The sequence below is a fragment of the Diceros bicornis genome, chromosome 20, assembly GCF_020826845.1.
Source record: "Diceros bicornis minor isolate mBicDic1 chromosome 20, mDicBic1.mat.cur, whole genome shotgun sequence".
In the NCBI taxonomy this organism is placed as follows: Eukaryota; Metazoa; Chordata; class Mammalia; order Perissodactyla; family Rhinocerotidae; genus Diceros; species Diceros bicornis.
In genome coordinates this window covers 31,786,397-31,813,245 of record NC_080759.1, presented here as the reverse complement: position 1 = coordinate 31,813,245, position 26,849 = coordinate 31,786,397, and the positions used below count along the sequence as shown (strand labels likewise).

General features: G+C 37.1%; 1 protein-coding gene across 1 annotated transcript in view; it reads left to right on the top strand.

Moving 5' to 3' along the window:
* Positions 1-26,849, top strand: part of WDR70 (WD repeat domain 70) — a 308,270-nt gene that overhangs the window by 86,894 nt on the left and 194,527 nt on the right. The window contains exon 8 of the mRNA XM_058564205.1: positions 9,543-9,696. Within this exon, the coding sequence (XP_058420188.1) occupies positions 9,543-9,696 (154 nt within the window). The remainder of the gene's footprint in view (positions 1-9,542; positions 9,697-26,849) is intronic.

The window sequence follows — 26,849 nt, the reverse complement described above, 5'->3', positions numbered from 1 at the left end:
ATAAGGTGAGTTACGCAGCTCCATTCTTAGAAACATTTGAATACGTTTTTTAGGTTGTACTTCTGAGAGTTTCCTTTTATCACCTTAATAACGTGTGACTCTGACATGTGGCCATAGCTGGGGTGAGGACAGGATCTATCCCCGAAACATCCTATCAGTAGGCTGGCCTCAAACCTATAAAGAAGCCTCATGTCTTGCTACTCCTAACATTGCTCCCCTATACTGTCTGGTAATTGGCATGTCTTTGATACTCTGTTTCTTTGAAACTTTGAACATGCAGCAGGTTACTAAGGAAGCAAATAGTAGTGGGAGCAGAAGCAAAGACATGTACAGAGAAAAAGAGAAAGCAGGAGTAACTGATGGAATTGAAGCCACCGGGTAGCAGAAAGCTTAAATAAGCAGGAGGAGAGGGAACTTAATTGGGAGTAACAGAAGCAATACAAGCAGAGACAGAATAGTAGTTAAGTCATATAATGCCAAAGCAGAGTTGGGAGCAACAGATAATAAAGGGTAGTTGCGGGGCTTCCTCCTTGGGTCATCATAGCAGTTGTCACATTACTGAAGCTACTGAATGAAGATGGGTTCTTTGTGAGGCCTAATAGGCTTCTATTTCTGGGCATTTTGGTGCTTTCCAATATTTGGTAATGTTTATGTTTCTAGTATTCGTATTGAACATTCTGCTGCTTGTACATTAACGGTTAAATTTCTCTTTCTGAGTGAAAGTTTATCTTTGGAGCGTAAAATCATCTCATTAATTTATGGACACTAAGTTTATTTAGCAATGAGTAAATAGAATTTTTCACATAATTCTTGAAAACTGAAGTATGCCTATTTAAGCATCAAAACAAAACAATTTAACCTCAAAAAGTATTACATGTAATTTACTTTCTTAGCTTATTTTGAGATTTTTCTGGCCTTTAATGATTAAATTATACTGCAAAATATTGTAGTATCTTCGTTTGATGTTCTTATTGGTAAATTAAGGGCCTTTATGTAAAATTGCTTCAGATGAATTTGTTTTATTATAATGTTTAAATTTAAATATAACATATAGAAAAATATATAAATCCTAAGGATATAACTTGATGACTATAAAATGAACACATCCCAGTAATCCTCACCAAGGTGAAAGTAGAATGTTACCAGCACCAGAAGCTCCTTTCCCACATATTACCCCCACCCTCCTCATCCTGACTACTATACTGTAGATTATTTTTACCTGTATCTGAATGTTATTTAAATGGGATATTCTTTTTAGTCTGGCTTCTTTCACTTGATTGTGTTTATAAGATTTATCCATGAAGTGTATAGCAGAAATTTGTTAATTTTAATTGCTATACAGTGTTCTGTTGTATGAATATACATCTATTTATCTATTTTCTGCTTATGGACATTTGAATTATTTCCAGTTTGGGGCTATTATTAATAGTTCTTCTGTGAATATTCTTGTAGATGTCTTTGGCACACACATTTGCATTTCTCTTGGATATATACTTAGGAGTGAAATTGCTGGGTCATAGGTTATGCATATATTCTGCTGGTAGGTACTGCCTAACAGTTTTTGAAAATGATTGTACCAATTTAGCCTCCCACCCATTATCAACGAGAGTTACTCTACATTCGTACCAACATTTTGTATTGTCAGCCTTTTAAATTTCAGTCATTTTGGTGGATATATAGTGATATCTTGTTATAGTTTTGTTTTGAATTTTACTGATGAAGCATGAGATTGGGCAGCTTTGCATTATGTCATTGGATATTTGGATATCCTGTGTCAAGTGTTTAAATCTTTTGACCATTTTTCTATTGGTTGTCTTTTCTTGCCATTTTACAAGAGTTCTCAGGACTTTTTATTGATTAAATATGTGGCACATCTTCACTCCCAATCTATGGCTTATCTTTTCACTGTCTTAGTAATATCTTTTGATGAACAGAAGGTTCTAATTTTGATGAAGTTAAAATTTGCAATCTATTTCTGTATAGAGTTTTTTTGTGCCATGTTGATTTTTATGTATGTATAAAGTGGAGATCACAGTTCACTTATTTATACTTACTGTATGGATATCCAGTTGACCCAGCATTGTTCATTGAAGACTGTTCTCATCACCTTTGTCATAAATCAAGTGATATTTTTCTTGTCATATTGCGTTAACAAGGACCTCTATTTATGTTGAATAGAAGTGGTAATAATAGGCTTTTTTGTCTTGTTCCTGATTTCAGAGGGAAAGCTTTTAACATTAAGTAGGATTTTTGACAATTTTTTCTAGATGATACTCTTTATCAGATTAAGAAGGTTCTCTCTTCCCCCCCCCAAAGCCCCAGTAGATAGTTGTACGTCATAGTTGCACATCCTTCTAGTTGCTGTATGTGGGACGCGGCCTCAACGTGGCCGGAGAAGTGGTGCGTCGCTGCGCGCCCAGGATCCAAACCCCGGCCACCCGTAGCGGAGCGTGCGCACTTAACTGCTAAGCCACGGGACCGGCCCCAAGAAGGTTCTCTTTTATTCCTAATTTACCAGGAGGTTTGTAAAAATTATTAGTGAATATTCAGATTTTTAAATAAACAATCTTAAATTGAAGTACGGTTTATATGCAGTATTTTGCTGTTGTTAAGGGCTTGGCTGAATAAGTTCAATAGTTGTGTACACCTATGTAACCACCATGCAGAACAAGATAGAGAATATATCTATCATTCCAGAAAGTTGCTTGGAGCCACTTTCCAATCAATGTACCTATTCCCCACCAGGCCCCCAGGGCAAGTATTTTCAGATTTCGATTGCCATAGTATTTTCCTGTTCTTTGCCTTTATATAAATAGGATCATATATTTTGTGTTTGTTTTATTTTACTCGATAAAATGTTTATGAGTAAACATTTTACTCATATGAACATCCATGTTATCGCATGTATTTTATTGCATGGGTATACCAAATGTGTTTATCTATTCTCCTATTAATGAATGTTTAGATTATTGTTTCCAGTTTTTGGCCATAATGAATAAGGCTGCTGTGAACACTTTTGTTGAAGCATTTTTGTGGACTTTGAACATACCTAGGAATAGAACTCCTGGGTCATAGGATAGACGCATGTTTAACTTTATAAGAAATTGATAAACTGTTCTCCAACATGGTTATATTGTCCTATACTCTCACTAGCAATGTATGAGGGTTCTAATTGCTCCACATTCTTGACATTTGGTATTCAGTTTCTTTGATTTTAACCATTTTAGTGGATATGAAATGATAATTTGTGGTTTTTGCATTTTATAGATGGTTAACGATGTTGAGCATCTTTTAATGTTTATATAGGGTATTTGCATATATTTTGTGTAGTATCTATTCCTTTTATACATTTTTAGTAGATTGCTCATTGTATTTTTTAAAAAATTATTGTGTTTAAGGAGTTCTTTATATATGTTAGATAGGAATCCTTTATCAGCTACGTGCGTTGTGAATATTTTCTCCCAGTCTGTGGCTTGGCCCATTCATATTCTTAATGTTGTCTTTTAATAAGTGTTATGAAATACTTGAATCATTTTTCCTCCTTTATTCTATTATTGTAGAAAATCACATGAATTAACTGGATGTTAAAGGCATCTTGCCTTCCTGGAATAAATCTTACTTGATGTGATGTATTTTCCTTTTTATATATTGCTGGATTCAATTTGCTAGTATTTTGTTTGGAAATTTTTGCATCTGTTTTCGTGAGAGATGTTGGCTTATTTTCCTTTTCACAACGTCCTTATCAGGTTTTGGTATCAAGGTTTTTTCTGTCGTGAAAAGAATTTGAAATCATTTCTACTTTTCTGTTCTCTGAAGATCTTTGGATATAGTTTTTTTCTATTTTTTTAGCTTTTTGAAATGTATGCTTAGATAATTGATTAAAACTTTTTTTGGGGTAATATATGCAATTAAGTGTGTAAATTTTCTTCTAAATATGGCTTTGGCTGCATGTCACAAGTTCTAATCTGTTGTATTATCATTATCATCCAATTAAAAACATTTTCGAATTTCTCCTGTGTTTTCTTCTTTGACCTAGGAATTATTTATAAGTATATTGCTTAATTTTTGAATATTTGGTGATTTTCAAATTATTTTTAAAAATTGCTTTCTAACTTAATTCCTCTATGATTAAAGAGCATATTCTATATGATTTTATAGACTTTTGACATTTATTGAGACTTGATTTGCAGACCAGTATATGTCAGTTCTTAAAACATTATTTGTATGCTCGATTGTATTTTGCTGCTATTGGTATAACGTATGTAAATTAGTCATTTATTAATTATATTATTCAAATCTTCTGTCTTCTTACTGATTATTTTATTTGCTTGCATATGAGTCACTGGGAAAGAGATGTTAAAGTCTCCTAGTGTGGCTGTGTATTTGCCTGTTTCTCCTTTTAGTTTTGTTGTTTTTGTATTTGGAGGTATATCATTAGGTGCAAGTGCATTTACAGTATCTTCCTGGTGGATTGAACCTTTTATCATTATTAAGTATCCTTTTTATCTCCAGTGATGTTCGTTGCTTTAAAGTCTACTACCTGATATTAGTAAGATATATCAGCTTTCTTTTAGTCAGTATTTGTGAAGTATATGTTTTTATGTTCTTTTACTTGCACACTTTCTCTCTCTCTATAAAGTGTATATACTTTCACACTTTCTCTTTTAAGTGAAAGTCTATTTTTTATTCATTCTTAAAAACTTTGCCTTTTAATTGGAATATTAAAATTTAATTATGTTTAATGTAATTGCTGATAAGTTTGAGCATAAGTCATCTATCTTATTCATTGTTTTCTATTTCTATCCTGTTTTATTTCCCCTTTACTGTCCTTTTTATTTTCATTAATTAATTTTTAATATTATATATTCTCTTCTCTGTTAGGTTATCTTTTACTATTCTTTTAGTGGTTACCCTAAAGATTTCAACATATAATCTAATAATAGACTTAAAGTCTATTAAAAATTAGTACTTTTACCCCTTCTCAGTCAATGCAAAGACCTTAGAACATTTACTCTACGTAACTACATTTATCCTCTCCTACCCTTTTGCAGTTGTTTTCATGTATTTCAATTTTATGTATGGGTGTGTGTGTATATGTGTTTGAAATCCCATCAGATGTTATTGTTTTCGTTTTATGCAGTCAGTATTCATTGAGATTTACTTATATATTCTCCCTTCTGTTACTTTTCATACCATACTGTGTCTCTGCTTTTATTTGAGATCATTTTCTTTCTGCCTGAAGAACTCTTCGTAGTAGTATCGTCAGCTACTAATAAATTGTTTTAGCTTATATTTTTCTGTGAACATCTTTATTTTGCCTTTATTTTTAGTGATTTTATAATTGTATCAAGGCAGTTATTTTTATTCAGAACTTTGAGGATGTCACTGCATCGTCTTCTGGCTTTTGTTGCTTCTCTGGAAAAGTCATCTGTTAGTTTTATTTTTACTCTTTTGACGAACTTTGTTTCCCCCACTCGGGCTGTTTTAAGGTTTTACTTTTTGTCTTTGACTTTCAGCAGTTTTACTGTGATGTGCCTGGGTGTGTTTTTCTGCTGCCGCATTGGGGTTTATGGTACTTATTGAATCTCTGGGTTAGTGTCATTTATCATTTTCCCAAAAATGGCAGTCACCTCTTCGCACATTGCTTCTCTCTCCTTCCATTCTGCAGTTCCAATGTGAGACCTTTTCACCATATCTCATATGTATCTTATGTTTTTGTCTGCATTTTCCATTTTTTATCACCATGCTTGTCTAAAAATTATCTTTTAATCATTAATTCTATGCTACTAAACCTATCCATTAGTTCTAAATTTCAGTTGTGTATTTTTCATTCTAGAATTTCTGCATATTTCTTTCTTATGATTTTTAGTTCTATGTATAAATTCTCTACCTTGTGATTTAACTTTTTTTTTTTCGTGAGGAAGATCAGCCCAGAGCTAACATCCATGCCAATCCTCCTCTTTTTCCTGAGGAAGATTGGCTCTGGGCTAACATCCGTGCCCATCTTCCTCCACTTTATATGGGACACCACCACAACATGGCCTGACAAGTGGTGTGTCAGTGCATGCCTGGGATCCGAACCCAGGCCATCAGCAGCACAGCGCACACACTTAACCGCTACGCCACGGAGCCGGCCCCTGATTTAACTTCTTAATTATAGTTATTTTAAATTTCATGGTTCAACATCTGGTTCTCCCAATTTCTCTGAACCTGGATAAAAAATTCTTTCTTTTTACTAACCTCTAACTGAATTTAACATTTCTGTTAATTATGAAAGCTGGCAACAAAGTCACAGGTGTACCTGCAAATTTCAAATGCTTTCGTATCACACATTACCATTGTTACAGATAAATTGAAATATGTATGCTTATACTCATCACTGCTTTGAAATTACAGTAGTTGTTAGACCTGCCTCTACGAATGGTTACTTGTCACGCTAATACAGAAAATCACGTCACAAATTAAAAAATTTTTTTTTTTTGCTGAGGAAGACTGGCCCTGGACTAACATCCATGCCCATCTTCCTCCACTTTATATGGGACGTCGCCGCAGCAGGGCCTGCCAAGCAGTGCGTTGGTGTGCGCCCAGGATCTGAACTGGTGAACCCTGGGCCGCTGCAACAGAACACACGCACCCAACTGCTTGCGCCACCGGGCTGTCCCCGAAAAAAAATATTTTTAAAGTTATTTCTTTATAACTGGTTTCCACTGTATGCCTAATGTGTGGTTTTTTTTTTTTTTTGGTGAGGAAGATCAGCCCTGAGCTAACATCCAATGCCAATCCTCCTCTTTTTGCCAAGGAGGATTGGCCCTGGGCTAACGTTTGTGCCCATCTTCCTCTACTTTATATGGGACGCTGCCACAGCATGGCTTGACAAGCGGTGCGTCGGTGCGTGCCCGGGATCCGAGCCTGCGCACCCTCGGGCCGCCGCAGCGGAGTTTGTGCACTTAACTGCTATGCCACTGGGCTGGCCCCCTAATGTGTTTCAAAAACATACTAAGAAGGAGTCCACAAACTTCAGAGTACAGAATGGTCCAAAAAATGGTCTGTACAGTGTAGGTCAGATTGTATCATTGCTTAGCTCAGAATGCTCCAGTGGGTTTCCTCTCATTTCTCTCAGAGAGTAACAGCCAGAGTCTTTTCACTGTCTTCAATGGCTGTACATGGTCTGCACCAGCCCACTTGCTGCATTCTGACCTTATCTCCAACTCCTTTTTGCTCACTCTGCTACAGCCACATTGGGAAAATGCCAGGTACACTCTTGCTGCAGGTCCTTTCTAGTAGCGGTTCCCTCTTCTTGGAACACTCTTCCTCAAAATATCTTCATAGCCTACTCAATCACTTATTTCCTGATTACCCTACTTAAAACATTTATCCCTGCCCCTTTGGTACCAACTGCCTTTTCCGCTGTATTATTCCCCATACACTTATTACAGTTTTTCATATTATATATTTTACTTATTCATTAATTGATTTTGGGAGAGGGGCTCACCACAGGCTTCTGTTTACTGTCAGGTTGGACCTTCAGCAATAGTTAAGTCAATTTTGGAGATTTGCTCTTGGTCCCATGCATGACTTCCATCCCTTTTACCACCTCTATTTCGTTTATAAGACTATTGCATTAAGAACAGGGTGGATGATGACAAAAGCTAGCTAATGTTAGCTGAATTGTCCAAGTCACTTTGCATAGTTGTTCATTGCCTCTTTTGAGGTCAATGCTTTCTTAGATTAACATGTGTAATACAAAGAACTTCATAGTTGGTGTCCACTTTCATATGTCTGTCTATATGCATCTTCCCCACATCTTGCCTTAATCTCCTCGTCTTTTATAGGGATTATCTCTCATCTTCTGGAGAGCATGTTTCTCACCTATATACTTGATACTTTTTGCTCACCTGATTCAAATAACATGATGTCATTGAGATCATGGACCAGCATGAATTTCTTTGGATTGTCCAGATGGTCCAGGTCCCTTAGTACTATGTTAAGACAAAGGGCTGGAAAATTAACCTAGCCTTGATTCAGGCATATAAAAGTATTTTGATGTTGATCGCAAATGTAACTGCTTTTGGTCCTTCTTCCTAATAAGAGATAGAAAAACATGCTTTACCAGATCAATGACTGCATACCACTTACCTGACAGAGAACAGTAACCCTGTCTTTATATGCTGCCAAAGAGGCCCTCTGGCTTTCACATTATATATAGTCTTTAGTTGGTGATTAATTATCCTCAGCCTTTCATTGTCTTTCTTCATTGCATTGACTGCCTCTAGCAATAGCTATACAATTCCATAGTCCTTTTTATTTCTGCTTTTCCTGTACCTCTCAAATGCCTGAAACATTGCACCAGCCGGTAACAACACAGTTATAGCAATTGCATTTGCAATGCTGCAGCATGTCAGGAACTGTGTGCCACCAGTGGTGGGCTCCTCATTGCTAGCTAGTCGGGGATTGATAATCTCTCCTAAATCTCATTTTGGAGTTGGATTCATAGGACTACTTTTTGTACCAATTCTCTCAAGTCAGGTTCCCCAAAAACACACTTTGAAACTTCAGGCTTTGCATGCGGAAGGTTTGTTGAGGAGTGCTTGTGGGATCAACCCCTGTGAGGGAAGGTGCAAGGGAAACAGCATTAGGAAGATGGAGAAATTGAATTGCCATGTAGATGCAACAGCAGCCTCTACTGATTCCCACAGGGAGATCCGAGGCTGGAATAACCCTTCTGAGATATCCCAGATTGAAACAGAGGGCTGGACCATTTTACTGTATGTTAGCCAGTCACTGAATGTGGGCTGCTTTGGAATGGTAACATAACATTTCGTGACGGAGTTCTCTGCAACTCAGGGAAATTCCTGAGGGTTTATTTGTTAGCCATCAGCAGGCCAAATCCTGGAAGCTGGGGGAATGAGTCCTGAAGGGGTGTTTCTGGGGGGCACACCACAGCATTCACTACAGCCACAATGGCAAGATCAGTTTTAGTGGTGGTGAGAGTGGAAAGGATACTATAGTGCTAGAGAAGTAAAGGAGGAGATGAAAACTTGTTTAAATAGCTTAGCTGTGAAGGGGAGCAGAGAGAGGATAGTCAGCAGAAGTTCCTGAGGAGACTGGAAGGGATGGGATCCAGAATATAGGTAGTAGATTAGCCTTGGTCAGGAAGAGGTTCATTTCTACCATTATAATCAAGGAGAAGGAGGAAGAGAGATGCAGATAAGTTTATAAATTAATGGGAGGACGTTGAGGCAGTTCTTACTTGTTTCTTCTGGGAAAGAGCAGGAAGAATCAACAGCTGAATTAGGAGGAGTTGTTTGGGTTGAAGATTTAAGGTGAGTAGAGAAGAATTTAATAGATTGCTGTAGAGAGTGGGAGGGAGAGCTAACTGGTGTGGAGGGCCCATTTGAGGTTGATGTTCCTGATTTTGTAGAATTACCAATTTGTGCAATTGTGTGACTTTTTTTCTGGCAGTGCTTAATGTAGTGAAAGTATAAACATTATGCTCAGTGTCTTATGAGACTATTTCTTTCTTCTTTTTTTTTTTTGCATAGCCATCAGATCAAGTCATTACAGTATAGTAACACAGGAGACATGATTCTTGTTGTGTCTGGAAGCTCTCAGGCCAAAGTGATTGACAGAGATGGTTTTGAAGTAATGGAATGTATAAAGGGAGACCAGTATATTGTGGACATGGCCAACACCAAGGTAAGCATTGACAAAATACTTTAGTGAATTTAATTAATTCAGCACACATTTATTAACAACTTGTTTGAGTTGCCATAATTTACCCCAAAAGTTAGTATCTTGTTTTAAACAGTTTATTATTTCTCACAGTTCTGTGCATTGACCTGGAAGTTCTTCTGCTTTATAGTGTCAGCTGGGGCACTAGGATGGTTGTGAGGTCCAAAATGGCCCTATTCAGATGGTTTACAGTTGGTGCTGTACCCAATGTCATCTCTTTCTCTCTTCCTCTTCTCCTACCTCTTCCTTCACCCTCAAAATCTCTCACTGTCTCCTTCTCTCTTTCTGTTTCCACATGTCTAGTTTGGGCTTTCTCACAGTGTGGTGGACTTAGTGGGGTTTGACTTCTTGCTTAATGGCCGGGTTCCATGAAGGATAAACATGGAAACTTTAGATTTCTTAAAGTCTGGCTTCGAGTCTTACACAACACCATAGGGCCAGCCATAATATGGGGAGAGAGGAAATAGACTCCACCATTTGATGTGTGAATGGCAAAATCACATTATAAAATATCTTGTGGGGTGGGAGATATGGATGCAGCCATCTTTGGAAATGCAGTCAACCACAAACCTATTATGTACTAGGCTTTAGGATAAGAAGGAAAGAGGGTTTCATCAACCTTTTTATGTAAAGATTTTTAGTGAGACATTGGTATTTTAAAATTAATGTATATTAAGTATCAATTAACCAAAGCCACAATAATCCTGTAAAACTTAACAGCTTATTTATAGTTGCTAACATATCTATGGATTGGCTGCTCTTGGCTGGGCTTGGCTCCAAGCTTCAGTTGGAGTCTAGGTCTGTTCTATGTGTCTCTGTTCTTCGTTGCACCAGTGGACTGCCTGAGAGTGTTTTTCTCATGGTGATGGCAGAAACACAAGAAGGAAGCTCCAGTTCTGGAAGCATGTTTCAAGCCTTTTGCTCATATCATGTCCACGAATATTCCATTGGCTAAAGCAAATCACATGACCACGGGTAACATCAAGAGTGGAGAAATATGCCTCGGTCTCTAGTGAGAGGATCTGCAGTATCAGATGTCAAAGGTTGTGGATACAGGGAGGGGTGATGGGTTGGGAACAAAAATGCAATCTACCACAGATGTATTAAAGTGTCAACGGATAGGTTTGATGCAGAATTTTGAGCCTTCGTTTTAATTTTGATTTTTGCTTTCTCCCCCAGCCTATTTAGTACCTTCTTCTAATACACTAATCATCGTGATTTGTGCCTGAATCAGATTTTTGTATGCGATTTGATTGTCTAAGAAAATACAGTCGATCCTCACTATTTGTGGTTTCTGTATTTGCAAACTTACCTACGTGCTAAAAGTTTTTTGTAACCCCCAAATCAGTATGGCACTTTTCATGGTCGTTTGCAGACATGCGCTTGCACAGAGCACCAAAAATTTTGAACAAGGTGATGCTCTACCTTCTTGTTTCAGCTCTCATACTATAATTAAGTGTCCGTTTTGTGGTCTATTTAGTGCTGTGTTTTCTTATTTTTGTGCTTTTTGCTGGTGATTTTGTGGTGTAAGTTGGCCTCTAAGTGTAGTGCTGAAGTGCCGTAGTACTGTCGAGTGTTCCTAAGTGCAAGAAGTCTGTGATGTGCCTTACAGAGAAGATGAATGTATCAGATAAGCTTTCTTCAGGGATGAGTTATAGTGCTGTTGGCTGTGAGTTCAGTGTTAATGAACCAAGTATATATGTTAAATAAGGTGTCCTTAAACACAAACATACATAAAACAGTTATGCATTGATTGGTTAATGAAAATGTGATCAGAGTCTTTCAGGAACCTAACCCTGTATTTGATAATTCAGTGTTTGCAGAACCTTATAGACCATAACTCCTGCGAGTAATGAGAATTGACTGTGATTTATTTTAGATGCTTTGGTTGAGCTATTAGAATAAATTAATATAGTATGTTTCAAACTGCCCTCTGTTGAACCCTAGTGAAGTGCCTCTCAACCCTAATGAGACTCACAATCTCATGCCTTTTCTTTTGTTTATTGACTAATTGTTTATTGAGTGTGTAGTATGTGTTAGATGATTTGAACAGAATTCAAATATAATTTAAACATAAAATTATATGCACTTATATTGTAATAGTGGCTTGAATAGTGTTTTTTCCCCATATATTCCACTAGAGTTTCTCTTTCCCCTCTCCTTAAAATCATTGTCCCGGGGATTCCACCAAAGATGTTGTGTTGAGGGTGGTGGTGATAAGAAAATAAAGCAGATGGGGCTCCAGATCACTCTCTGTATCTTCAACTCAAATAGTTCTGTTTTTATCTGTGTTATTTGAAGCTTTTGGGAATCCAAAACTTTATTTAAACAACTGGTTTGTGAAAATGAAAGCTTTAAAACTCCTATTTAATTTATTCTTTTTAAGTTTGTACTTACCATAGACAATTTTTCTTAAAAAGTATGAGGAAGAGAAGTTTTTGCCAGTCTCGAAGCTCTTCTTAATGATTTCAGCCGCTTAGGGCTACTTACATTATAAAAAGACTGACTTTGTGGATTTATATTTTAGCCAAGAAAATTTCAAGAAAGGAATCTCGGTTCTGTGTCTGGCTATTTCTGCAATCTCGTACTTATATATAGAGTACATGTAGTAAGATGAAAAGGAAATTGGACAACGATGGGTAATACTTTAAGTTCCTGTATTTCTATATTACCAATATGCAAAAAACTACTATATGTTGTAACTATATACTGTATCTCCCTCCACTCTGCCTGTTTCCATTTTGATTTCAAAATCATGATTAATATTTACTCTCTCCATTTCCCAGAAGCCAATATAATTAATTAACTACTTATCTAGGAAATATTACTGATATCTTAATTGTAGTCTTTGGCTTGAATGATGAGTTTTGGAAATCCAAGAATTATTATTTGAAAGTAGTAGATTTCATGGGACACTTCTTTTTCTTAACTCTTTAACCTCTTTTCTGATTCCAAGAGTAATTAGTAACTTGTGGCTTTACTGGAAAATTCAACTAATAGGACATTAAGGAAACCATTAAGTATATCTAATCTATTATGATAAAATATTATATACTTCAAATATAAACAAGCCCTTCTAATTATATTCTTAAATTGTTATGTTGTTAAATTTGTGTCTCTAATCTTTATATTGTTTTGTATTATGTGTGTATATATATATACACATATGTTTTTTTAATGTGTGCTTATAGTGGTACAGAACTGCTTTTTTCTGTTACCTACTGCAACACTGTAGATTACAGGGAGAGTAATTACACTTATACCTTTTCAAAAATAAAGTTCGGGGCCGGCCCCCGTGGCTTAGCGGTTAAGTGCGCGCGCTCCGCTACTGGCGGCCCGGGTTCGGATCCCGGGCACGCACCGACGCACCGCTTCTTCGGCCATGCTGAGGCGGCATCCCACATACAGCAACTAGAAGGATGTGCAACTATGACGTGCAACTATCTACTGGGGCTTTGGGGAAAAAAAGGAGGAAGATTGGCAATAGATGTTAGCTCAGAGCCAGTCTTCCTCAGCAAAAAGAGGAGGATTGGCGTGGATGTTAGCTCCGGGCTAATTTTCCTCACACACACACAAAAAGATAAAATTTCGTTGGGTTTCTAATGGTAATTCCTGTCACCTATAGAAAATTTTGGAAAAAAAAGAATTACTCATAATTCTGCTACCCAAATATAATTACTATTAACATTTCAATTTCTATGTGTCTTTTTTCCTTGTGCATCCGAAAAACATTTTTTCTGATCGCACCAGAACCTTTAGTCAGTTGTTGCTTGGAGTTATGTTTTGCACGTTCTACAGAGTCTTGGGATTGTGTGCAGGTGCCTCAGGAGCTGCAGTGGAGTGGAATGAGAGGCTTCAGAGTGGGAGTGAGGGGCAAGGAGCCTCTCACTTCAGCCAGAGAAGTTCCAATTTTGTTTGTTTTTTGTGTTGGAATTCTCCATAAGGTACCCTTTGAAAATCAGGTTTTGCTGCTTCTTTAGAATATGAAGATCACTGGTCTGGGGTTTGTGGGGTTTATTGGTTATTTTATCTGGGGAGATGGGACGTTACTTCTTCAGGTTTAGGTGATTAGGAAGGGAGGACAAGGATAAGCAGGAATCAACCTTTCAACCATTCAAAAGCATAGTTTAGGGGCCGGCCCGGTGGCGTAGCGGTTAAGCACATGCCCCCCGCTGCAGCAGCTCAGGGTTCGGATCCTGGGTGTGCACCGATGCACCGCCCTTCAAGCCGTGCCGTGGCAGCATCCCACATACAAAAAATAGGGGAAGATTGGCACAGATGTTAGCTCAGGGACAGTCTTCCTCACCAAAAAACCCCCAGTTTAAACTGTAGTTATACTGTCATCTAAAACTCATTTATTCTAAACCAGAATTTTGGTATGTTGCTTCCAATCAGAGCGTGTTTTCCTCTATTGCTTTGAACTCTTAGGCACACATTTGCCTGGGATTCAGATGGGGCTCTTTCACCTAGAGCCCACAAACGTGTGACTGTGAAGTTTCTATCCCTCATTAAGAAGTATTCCTGTATATCAAAACTTTGTAACAACTAAGTGTTAAGTTTAATTCAGAAGTGTTTTAGTGGGTCCGACCCAGTGGCATAGTGGTTAAGTTTGTGTACTCCACTTTGGCGGCCCAGGGTTCACCAGTTCGGATCCTCGGCATGGACCTACACACTGCTCATCAAGCTGTGCTGAGGTGGCGTCCCACATAGACCAATTAGAAGGATGTACAACTATGACATACAACTATCTACTGGGGCTTTGGGGAGAAAAAGGGAAAAAAGGAGGAAGATAGGCAACAGATGTTAACTCAGGGCCAATCTTCCTCAAAAAAAAAAAAACAAAAAGAAATATCACCAAATTGATTAAAAAAATGTTTTAGTAGATTATTAGTAAGTGAATACCTATGGTAATAGTCTTATAATCTCATATATTAAACTTTCTTTTCTTTTTTTTTTTTTCCTAAGGAAGATTTACCCTGAGCTAACATCTGTTGCCGGTCTTCCTCTTTTTGCTTGAGGAAGACGCACCCTTAGCTAACATCTGTGACAGTCTTCCTCTATTTTGTACGTGGATCACTGTCACGGATAAGTGGCGTAGGTCCGCCCCCAGGAACTGAACCAGGGCTGCCGAAGCAGAGTGCGCTAAACTTAACCACTAGGCCACGGGGCTGGCCCCTATTAAACTTTCTTTTATCAATTCATCTAGAGTTGATAATGTTAAGTACATTTCCCCTGAATTGTCTTCAACCCTTTTCTTTTCAACATCAAAACAATTCTGTGTCATTATTTCATCACATGACTAAAGTGGGAGAGGACAGGCTCAGGGGACCCCAGAATGCTTGGACCTTTTAGCAAGCAATTTCTCTATGAGTGTACTTTAATTATGGATATTAGAAGCTTTATAAGGAACTTCAGGAAAAAAAAAGTTTTTAGATGCTTTATTTATATTTGAATAGTACATGTAGTTATTTTGATATACAGCCACTCCAAAAATTTGCCCTTATTATTTGGAGATGAAATATATTAGTCATGTCCTTTATATTAGTCATGTCCTTTTAATGGTAAATACTGTTTCCTTAGGAGTAAAATATTTTAAACTGTGAATTCTAGGTATATTTTTGTTTCCTTAAGCAGTTTTAAGTGCAAATATAAACTCTAAAAGGTGCAGCGTTTTAAAGTACATTTTGTTTCTTTCCAATTTCTGAATATTTCCACAGCTTTTCATCTAATAGAAATTCGTTAACACTGGTTTCTGTCCTTTTGACATGTCCCCATTATTTTGGGGGTACTTTCTTACATTCTGGCACAGCAAAATATTCCTAGCTCATCTTGTACTTTTCCTGCTCTGATGTTACCCATTTCTCTAGTGATCCGTGGCTCCTTTTAATACAGATTCTCTTTACAAATCAAGGTCTGGGCACTGGATATGTTCATTGCTGTTGAGGTGTCATTGCTTCTAGACTATTTCAGAAGAAAGAGTTTGGGTGGGAGGATAAACCAACCAACAAAAAAATAAATAAAATATTTAAAAAATCATAAGTTCACACTGATATATCCAATAATTCTAATGCAACTTCCTAGTCTTTCTCCATTCCATATTTGTATTTTACTTTTCCAACAGTGAGAAGCTTGGCTTCCAACATCATCATTGTATTTATTCATTTGTTCAGTGCTACAGTACATTGAAAGTAGTCTCAGAATTGCTAATCCCATAGTCCTTGTTTTAGGCAGAATTCTAAGATGGCGCCCAAGATTCCCTGGGCCTCCCCTCAAGTGTGGATGGGAACTGTGAGTATGATGAGATACTCCTGTGATTAGGTTATATTCTGTGGCACAATTGACTTTAAGAAAGGAAGATTATCCTTAGTGGATCTGGCCTAATCAGGTGAGCCCTTAAAAGGGATTGGGCTCTTTCTGGCAAAAGAGATTTTAAGTGTGGGAGGGATTTGATTCAAAGAAGATTCTCTGTTGCTGGCTTTGAAGATGGAAGGAGAACTTGAATGATGAAGTTGAATATATAGCTAAGGAGATTTCCAAGCAAAGTTTTGAAGGCACTGTCTGGCAAGCAGTACCTTCAACTTGGTACTACTTCCAAGCAAAGTTTGAAGGTTTCTTCTTGCTGCTTATAGTAAAATATGAGAGAAGAAAGATTAAAGAAGTCTTATTAAAAGGGAATCAGGACTAGATGATTTAGTTAATTTTGAGCCTAATCAGATGGGAAATAACGTTAAAATGACAAAATTGCTCCTAAAAAGTGTAGTATGGAGAAAAAGCCAAGGGTGTGGTTGTATAACCTTAGAAAGATTAAAAAGTCAGAGTATTCAGTTACGCTAAAGGCTCTTTCAAGAAATTAAGTGTGTACCTCACAGATGTTCTCAACCAAACCAGGTGGCCTCTAGGAAGCTTAATGATATTACTCGTTAGCTATAGATAAAGAAGTGATTGTTTTGCAGAGATTTGTGGGGATGGGTTGTGTCTAATTCAAATTCAACATGAGAAAGATTCCTATTTGCTGGCTTTGAAGATGGGGAAATCCATGTGGCAAGGAAGGCACACAGCTTCTAGATCCTGAGAGCAGCCTCCAGCTGACAGACACCAAGGAAATGGGCATCTTAGTCCTGCAACCACAAGGAGCTTGGATTCTGCGAGCAACGTGAGTGAGCTTGGAAGCAGATTCTTCGCCAGAGCCTCCAGAGAGGAATGCAGCCCTACCAACATCCTGATTTAAGTCTATGAGACCCAGAGCAGAGAGGCCAGCCACATTGTGACCCGATTTCTGACCTCCAAAACTGTTAGCTAATAAATTGAGGTTGTTTTAAGCCCCTAAGTTTGTGATAATTTGTTATACAGCAATAGAAAGCTAATACAGTTCTGTAAAAACCAAACGTACTAAGTAATAATGCAAGTCCCTGAGGAGGTGGTATTGAATGTGATCAAGCATAAGAGCAGAATTTAGCTTTGAGTGGGAGGAGGGAATATATTTACACTGGAAATGGAAGGATAAGGATGGCCTCATATCCGGATATGTTTAATAGGCAGTGGGCCTTAGATAGGAAATTGAAAGTGTCACCATCTACTGGCAGGGTCATTTCGTAATTTTGTGTTGGGAGATGTTGGGATGAAGCCTTCAGGAGGATAGTAAAGACTTGGAATAGCGTTGACGGTTGTGAGAGAAAAATGACTAGAAGAATTGTGGGATTATTAAGGGCTACAGAATGAAAATTTGTAGAGACAATCATTCTGCATATTTGTATGATATTCTTGGGTCTTATTCAGGAACCTGGGTGTTTGAATGGAATACAATGATGGGGAGGAGGGAATTATTCTAGAATAAAAGTTGTTCATTGTAGGTAAAGCAAAAGGACACTCAGGCTTATGCTGAGAGAGTGGTTGAAGTTTAGGATATTGAAAGTCAAATTAAAGAACTAGAAGACAGGTGGTTGTGTGACCAGGAAATGGAATATCTAGAGCCTAAGACATATCAGGTGATAAATATTTATTAAATCAATAAATATTGAAAGTTCATGATTTCAGAAAAGGAACCATTTGTGGTAGTGGCAGAGTTAGCCATATTTGGGGCTGCTGAAATATCTTGGAAGAGCTCATTGAAGGCGAGTAGATCAAGAAGGAATGAATTTATCTCTGATGTGTTCAAATGGATTTTAAAATTGCTCAGGAAGTAGAAAGATTTGGATTTCAGAGTCCTTGATTCATAGAAGGAAATGACTAAAAGTGTGATGGATTACAACAGGAGTTGGCAAACTATGGCCTCTGGGCCAAATCCAGCCTGCACCCTGATTTTATAAGTAAAAATTTTATTGGAACATAGCCATATCCTTTTATTTACTGTTGTCAATGGCTGCTTTTGTGCTACAATGGTAAAGATGAGTAGTTAACAGCAGAGACCATGTGGCCCACAAAGCCTAAAATACTTACTGTCTGGGTCTTTAAAGAAAAAGTTTGACGACACCTGAATTGAAGCTATGAACATTTTCTCCAGCAAAATGTGCTCACACAAAGTTTTGCTGAAAATTTCAGGAAGTTTGGTGATTTCTGAAAGTCTGTGAATGGACTTTGGTTAAGAAGAACTTTTGAATCAAAGCTCACAGTATATTCCCTGCTGCATTTTGTCTCTTCGTAGGAGTTGGCTCTGTTAGTTAGCTCACCGTGCTAAAGACATGGGTGCTTTCATTTTGTCGGTCACAAAGCCTCACCTCATTCAGTGACTACAAATGGCACTGTAGCAGGACAGCTGTTTTACAGCTTTTATCATAGGAACAGCCACAAAAGTATGAACAGATTAGTACAGATCAGCACTTGTGTGTGTGTGTGTGTAGGAAACCAATACTGGTCATGGATCAGTAATGTCCTCTCTTTGTGCAAAGTATGGCATTTTATGAGAAACAAGTAGATGCTTAATTATTTCTTCTAGGCTATTTCCAGTTAAGACTGCTAAATAAAGGAAGGGATTTCTTTTTCAGGAGTGCGTATGTTTAGATAACGGAGAGAGCGAAAAACTAGTTTATTTGATGAAAAAGTGTTTTAGTCACTGGCTGTTCTTTAATAGGTGTCACTTTAAAATTTTTTCCACTAATGTTAGCCGTGGTCCTGAATCTGTTTAGACCCATTTAAGAATCCTTAGTTGAACTTCATTTTTGTTATGACTAATTTTGGTCACTGTTTTAACACAAGGGTACTTAACATTCCTGTTGCCTTTGTCATGCTCCTATCTTTACAAACAAGAAACAGCATTCACAGTCTTTTAGATTTTTTCAGTTTAACCTACTATTTGTGTTCACATTCTGGGTGCACAACAGCCAAGGTGACCATATGTCCTTTTATCTTAATGTCCTCTGTAATAGGGATCATTTTCTTTGGGTCCTCTTAAAAATGTCCTTTATATTCTAAGATGCTATTTCAACTCTAATCAACACATACCAGTAAAAGACCTGTTTTCTAGGGCCTGCCTTCAAGTCCTGCACCGGCTGGGTGAGTTGTGGGTTGCTGTTAGGAAAAAGTACAGGAATTGAGGTTCTAAGGACGGGACTGAGCAGAACTCATTTGTAGAATCCCTGAGTCTGGGAGTGGGAGAGGAAAATGGTAAACTAGGAACTAACTGAGAGGTAAGCAGACAATGCATTAGTTAAGGGACCGGGCTGAGATGTCAATGAGGTGGACCTGAGTTAAGCAAAAGAGGAGAATGAGGGTGTGCAGTAGTGTGCAAGATTGAGGAAGCCTAGGCAGTTTAGGGTGTAAGTCCTCAAAGGCTGGCCATGTCTTTGGTTATGGGGTGTTCCTTTTGTTGCAAATCGTGAGCTGTTTTCCTGGCCCAGAGGCAGATATTTAATGGGATGAAACTAGACCAGATACCTATTTACTGCTAGGCATTAGAAATTATTATTTTTCCTGAAATAAGCATAGACTGGCAAATTTCTATTTTGGAAAGAGATTAATGGGACCCCTGACAATCCTATGGATTTTAATCTATCAGCCAATCAGTTAATTATTGTCTTTTAGTCCCTTGGGTGCCCAGGATTGAGGGGAACCTAACTCATGTCTCTGTTCATGGCACCCTATCATCATGCCATATCTGGTCAGTGGTCAGTTCTCAGTTCTCGTAATACTGTGCTGTAACTCTTAGCAGCAATTGACACAGTTGATTACTCTCTCCTTCTTGAAACACTTTCTTTACTTAATGTCCAATTTACTGTACTCTCCTGGTTTTCTTCTTATTTCATTGACTGTTCCTTTTCATTCTTGTTTTGTTGTTCCTCCTCTCTCATTCAGCCTCTAAATGTTGGAGTGTCCCAGGGCTCATCAGTGAGCCCTCTTTATTTATTTTCTTTTATTTTTTATTTTTATTGAGGTATAATTGATGTACAACATTGTATTAGTTTCAGGTGTACAACTTAATGATTTGATATTTGTATATAATGCAAAATGATCACCACAATAAGTCTAGTTAACATCCATCACCATACATAGTTATAGGATTTTTTTCTTGTAATGAGAACTTTTAAGATTTATTCTTGTAGCAACTTTTAAATATGCAATACAGTATTAACTATAGTCGCCATGCCATACATTACATCTCCATGACTTATTTATTTTATAACTGGAAGTTTGTACCTTTTGACTCCCGCTGCCCCCCAGCCTCCACCTCTGGCAACCACCAATCTGTTCTCTGTGTCTATGAGCTTGATTTTTTTTAAAATTTTAAATTCCACATATAAGTGTGATCATATGGTGTTTGTCTTTCTCTGTCTGACTTATTTCAATTAGCATAATGCCCTCAGGGTCCATCCATGTTGTTGCAAATGGCAAGATTTCATTCTTTTTAATAGCTGAATAATATTCCATTGTGTATATATACGTATATACCACATTTTCTTTATCCATTCATCCATTGACAGACACTTAGGTTGTTTCCATGTCTTGGCTATTGTGAATAATACTGCGGTGAACGTGAGGGTGCATATACTTTTTCAAGTTAGTGTTTCCGTTTTCTTTGGATAATACCCAGAAGTGGGATTGCTGGGTCATGTGATAGTTCTATTTTTAATTTTTTTGAGGACCCTCCATACTGTTTTGCATAGTAGCTGCACCAATTTACCTTCCCACCAACAGTGCACAAGGGTTCCCTTTTCTCTACGTCCTCCCCAGCATTTATTTCTTGTCTTTTTGATAAAGCCATCCTAACAGGTTTGAGGTGATATCTCATTGTGATTTTAATTTGCATTTCCCTTATGATTAGCGACGTTGAGCACCTTTGCATGTATCTGTTGGCCATGTGTATATCTTCTTTAGAAAAATATCTATTCAATCTTCTTCCCATTTTTAATTGGTTTGTTTTTTTGCTCTTGTGTTGTATGAGTTCTTTCTGTATTTTGGATATTAACCCCTTATCAGATATATAATTTGCACATATTTTCTCCCATTCAGTAGGTTGCCTTTTCATTTTGTTTATGGTTTCCTTTCCTGTGCAGAAGCTTTTTAGTTTGATGTAGTCCTACTTGTTTATTTTTGCTTTTGTTGCGTTCGGTTTTGGTGTCAAATCCAAAAAATCATTGCCAAGACCAATGTTAAGGAGCTTACCACCTGATGTTTTCTTCTAGTGGTTTTACCATTTCAGCTCTTACATTCAAGTCTTTAATCTATTTTGAATTAATTTTTGTATATGGTGTAAGATAGAGATCCAGTTTCATTCTTTTCCATGTTGCTGTCCAGTTTTCCCAAAACCATTTGTTGAAGAGACTGTCCTTTCCCCATTGTATATTCTTGGCTCCTTTGTCGTAAATTAATTGACCATATATGTGTGGATTTATTTCTGGGCTCTCTATTCTGTTCCATTGATGTGTGTCTCTTTTTATGCCAATACCAAACTGTTTTGATTACTGTAGCTTTGTAATATAGTTTGAAGTCTGGGAGCATGATGCCTCCAGCTTTGTTCTTCTTTCTCAAGATTGCTTTGGGTATTCTGGGTCCTTTGTGGTTACATACAAATTTTAGAATTGTTTTTTCTATTTCTGTGAAAAATGCCATTGAAATTTTAATAGAGATTGCATTGAACCTGTAGATTGCTTTGGATAGTGTGGACATTTTAATAATATTAAGTCCTCCAATCCATGAGCATGGAATATCTTTGCATTTATTTGTGTCGTCTTCAATTTCTTTCATCAGTGTCTTAGGGTTTTCAGTGCACAGGTCTTTCACCTCGTTGGTTAAACGTATTCCTAGGTGTTGTATTCTTTTTGATGCAGTTGTAAATGGGATTGTTTTCTTTCTTTTCTTTCTTTCTTTTCCTTCTTTCTTTCCTTCCTTCCTCCCTCCCTCCCTTCCTTCCTTCCTTCCTCCCTCCCTCCCTCCCTCTTCACCACCCAAAGACTAGTTACCATCTATCACCATACACATGTGCCTAATCACCCCTTTCACCCTCCTCCCTCTGCCCTTCCTCTCTGGTAACCACCAATCCAATCTCTGTCTCTCTGTGATTGATTGTTGTTGTTTTTATCTTCTATTTATGAGTGAGATCATATGGTATTCGACTTTCTCCCTCTGACTTATTTCGCTTAGCATAATACCCTCAAGGTCCATCCATGTTGTCACAAATGGCAAGATTTCATCTTTTTTTGACTGAGTAGTATTCCATTGTGTATATATACCACATCTTCTTTATCCATTCGTCCCTTGATGGACACCTAGGTTGCTTCCAAGTCTTGGCTATTGTGAATAATGCTGCAATGAACATAGGGGTGAATGATATCTTTATGATTTCGTGTTTTCATGTTCTTTGGATAAATACCCAACAGTGGAATAGCTGGATCATATGGTAGTTCTATTCTTATTTTTTTAAGGAATCTCCATACTGTTTTCCGTAGTGGCTGCACCAGTTTGCAGTCCCACCAGCAATGTATGAGAGTTACTTTTTCCCCACATCCTCTCCAACACTTGTTTCCTGTCTTGCTAATTATAGCCATTCTGACGGGCATGAGATGATATCTCATTGTAGTTTTGATTTGCATTTCCCTGTTACTTAATGATGTTGAACATCTTTTCATGTGCCTGTTGGCTGTCTGTATATCTTCTGTGGAGAAATTTCTGTTCAGATCTTTTGCCCATTTTTTAATTGGGTTGTTAGTTTTTTTGTTGTTGAGATGTATGAGTTCTTTATATATTTTTGTTATTAACCCCTTATCAGATATATGGTTTGCAGATATCTTCTCCCAGTTGTTAGGTTATCTTTTTGTTTTGTTGATGGTTTCCTTTGCTGTGCAGAAGATTTTTAGTTGGATGTACTCCCATTTGTTTATTTTTTCTATTGTTTCCCTTTTCCGGTCAGACATGGTACTTGAAGATATGTTGCTAAGATCCACGTCGAAGATTGTGCTGCCTATGTTTTCTCTAGCAGTTTCATGGTTTAAGGTCTTACATTCAAGTCTTTAATCCATTTTGAGTTAATTTTTCTGTATGGTGTTAAGATAATGGTCTACTTTCATTCTTTTGCATGTGGCTGTCCAGTTTTCCCAACAGCGTTTATTGAAGAGACTTTCCTTTTTCCATTGTATGTTCTTGGCTCTCTTGTTGAAAGTTAGCGGTCCGTAGATGTGTGGGTTTATTTCTGGACTCTTGGTTCTGTTCCATCGATCTCTGTGTCTGTTTTTCTGCCAGCACCATGCTGTTTTGATTGCTATAGGTTTGTAGTATATTTTGAAATCAGGGAGTGTGATACCTCCAGCATTGTTCTTTTTTCTCATGATTCCTTTAACTATTCGGGATCTTTTGTTGTTCTGTATAAATTTTAGGATTTTTTGTTCTATTTTTGTGAAAAATGTCATTGGAACTTTGATAGGGGTGCATTGAATCTGTAGATTGCTTTGGGAAGTATGGACATTTTAACTATGTTAATTCTTCCAATCCAAGAGCATGGAATATCTTTCCGTTTCTTTGTGTCTTCTTCAATTTCTTTCAACAGTGTTTTATAGTTTTCGGTGTACTGGTCTTTCACTTCTTTGCTTAAATTTATTCCTAGGTATGATATTCTTTTTGTTGCAATTGTAACTGGGATTGTATTCTTAATTTCTCTTTTTGCTACTTCGTTGTTAGTGAATAGAAATGCAGCTGGTTTTTGTGTGTTGATTTTTGTATCCTGCAACTTTACCATGTTCATTTATTATTCCTACAAGTTTTTTAGTGGATTCTTTAGGGTTTTCTGTATATAAAATCATGTCATCTGCAAATAGTGACAGTTTCACTTCTTCTTTTCCAATTTGGATCCCTTTTATTTCTTTTTCTTGCCTGATTGCTCTGGCTAGAACTTCCAATAGTACGTTAAATAACTTGTTCTTAGAGGGATTATTTTTCTTCATTGAGAATGAGATTAACTGTGGGTTTGTCATATATGGCCTTTATTATGTTGAAGTACTTTCCTTCTATACCCATTTTATTGAGAGTTTTTATCATAAATGGATGCTGTATCTTGTCAAATGCTTTCTCTGCATCTATTGAGATGATTATGTGATTTTTATTCTTCATTTTGTTAATGTGGTGTATCATGTTGATTGATTTGCAGATGTTGAACCATCCCTGCATCCTGGGAATAAATCCCACTTGATCATGGTGTCTGATCTTTTTAACGTATTGTTGATTCAATTTGCTGGTATTTTGTTGAGGATTTTTGCATTGATGTTCATCAGTGATAATGACCTGTAGTTTTCTTTTTTTGTGTTATTCTTGTCTGGTTTTGGTATCAGGGTAATAATATCGGCTTTGTAGAATGAGTTAGGAAGCTTCCCCTCCTCTTCAATGTTTTGGAAGAGTTTGAGAAGGATAGATATTAAGTATTCTTTGAATGTTTGTTAGTATTCATCAGGGAAGCTGTCTGGTCCTGGACTTTTATTTTTTGGGAGTTTTTTGATTATTGTTTTGATCTCCTTACTAGTGATTGGTCTATTCAAATTCTCTACTTCTTCTTGATCCAGTTTTGGAAGGTTGTATGATTCTAAGAATTTATCCATTTCTTCTAGATTATCCAATTTGTTGGTGTATAGCTTTTCATAGTATTCTCTTATAATCTTTTGTATTTCTGAAGTATCTGTTGTAATTTCTCTTCTTTCATTTCTGATTTTATCTATTTGAGCCGTCTCTCCTTTTTTCTTGGTGAGTCTAGCTAAAGGTTTGTCAGTTTTGTTTATCTTTTCAAAGAACCAGCTCTTGGTTTTGTTGATTTTTTCCTATTCTTTTGGTCTCTATTTCATTTATTTCTGCTCTGATTTTTATTGTTTCCTTCCTTCTACTATTTTGTGCTTTGTTTGTTCTTTTTCCAGTTCCTTTAGGTGCACTGTTAGATTGTTTATTTGAGATTTTTCTTGTTTGTTGAGGTAGGCCTGTATTGCTATAAACTTCCCTATTAGAACTGCTTTTGCTGTATCCTATAAATTCTGGCATGTCGTATTTTCGTTTTCATTTGTCTCTAGGTAGTTTTTGATTTCTCCTTTATTTTATTCATTGACCCAATCGTTGTTCAGTAGCATTTTGTTTAATCTCCACATATTTGTGGCTTTTCTGATTTTCTTTCTGTAGTTGATTTCTAGTTTCATACCATCATGGTCAGAAAAGATGCTTGGTATTATTTCAGTCTTCTTAAATTTATTGAGACTTGTTGTGTGGCCTAATATGTGATCTGTCCTGGAGAATGTTCCATGTACATTTGAAAAGAATGTGTATTCTGCAGTTTTTGGGTGGAATGTTCTGTATACATGTACTATGTCCATCTGGTCTAATGTCTCATATAAGGCCAGTATTTCCTCATGGATCTTCTGTTTGGATGATCTATTCATTGGTGTAAGTGGAGTGTTCAAGTACTCTACTATTATTGTGTTGCTGTCTATTTCTCCTTTTATGTCTGTTAATAATTGCTTTATATATTTAGGTGCTCCTATGTTGGTTGCATAGATATTTACAAGTGTTATATCCTCTTGTTGGATTGTTCCCTTTATCATGATGTAGTGCCTTTCTTTGTCTCTTGTTACAGTTTTTTGTTTTAAAGTCTATTTTGTCTGATATGAGTATTGCTACCCTGGCTTTCTTTTCATTGCCATTTTCATGGAATATCTTTTTCCATGCCTTCACTTTCAGTTTGTGAGTGTCTTTAGGTCTGAAGTGTGTCTTTTGTATGTAGCATATATATGGGTCTTGTTTTTTTATCCAATCAGCTGTCCTGTGCCTTTTGATTGGAACATTTAGTCCATAGACATTTAAAGTAGCTATTGATAACAATGTATTTATTGCCATTTTGTTACTTTTTTTCTGGGTGTTTTAGTAGTTCTTCTCTGTGCCTTTCTTCTTCTCTTGCTCTTTTCCCTTGTGGTTTGATGGCTTTCTTTAGTATTATGTTTGGGTTCCTTGCTCTTAATTTTCTGTGTATTTCTTATAGGTTTCTGGTTTGTGATTACCATGAGGTTCATGTATAATAACCTACTTATATTAGATTGATGGTCTCTTTAGTTTGACCTTTTGCTAAAAGCTCTACTCTTTTACTTCCCCTCCTCCCACATTTTATGTTTTTGATATCATATCTAACCTCTTTTTTGTGCGTATGTATCCATTACCCTCTTATCACTGAAAGAGATAATTTTTGTACTTTTGTCTTTTGACCGTCATAGGTGGTTGATCTGCTACCTTTACTGTATATTTGCCTTTACCAGTGATTTTTTTTTTTTTTTGTGAGGAGATGAGCCCTGAGCTAACATCTGTGCTAATCCTCCTCTTTTTGCTGAGGAAGACCAGCTCTGAGCTAACATCTATTGCCAATCCTCCTCCTTTTTTTTCCCCCAAAGCCCCAGTAGATAGTTGTATGTCATAATTGCACATTCTTCTCATTGCCGTATGTGGGATGCGGCCTCAGCATGGCCGAAAAGCGGTGTGTCGATGGGCATCCAGGATCCGAACCTGGGCCGCCAGTAGCAGAGCGCACGCACTTAACCGCTAAGCCACGGGGCCGGCCCTACCAGTGATTTTATTGGTTTTTTAGATAATTTTTTTTTTTCCTATTTGTGGTCTTCTCTTTTCCACTCAAATGAGTCCCTATAGCATTTCTTGTAAGACTGATTTCTTGTTGA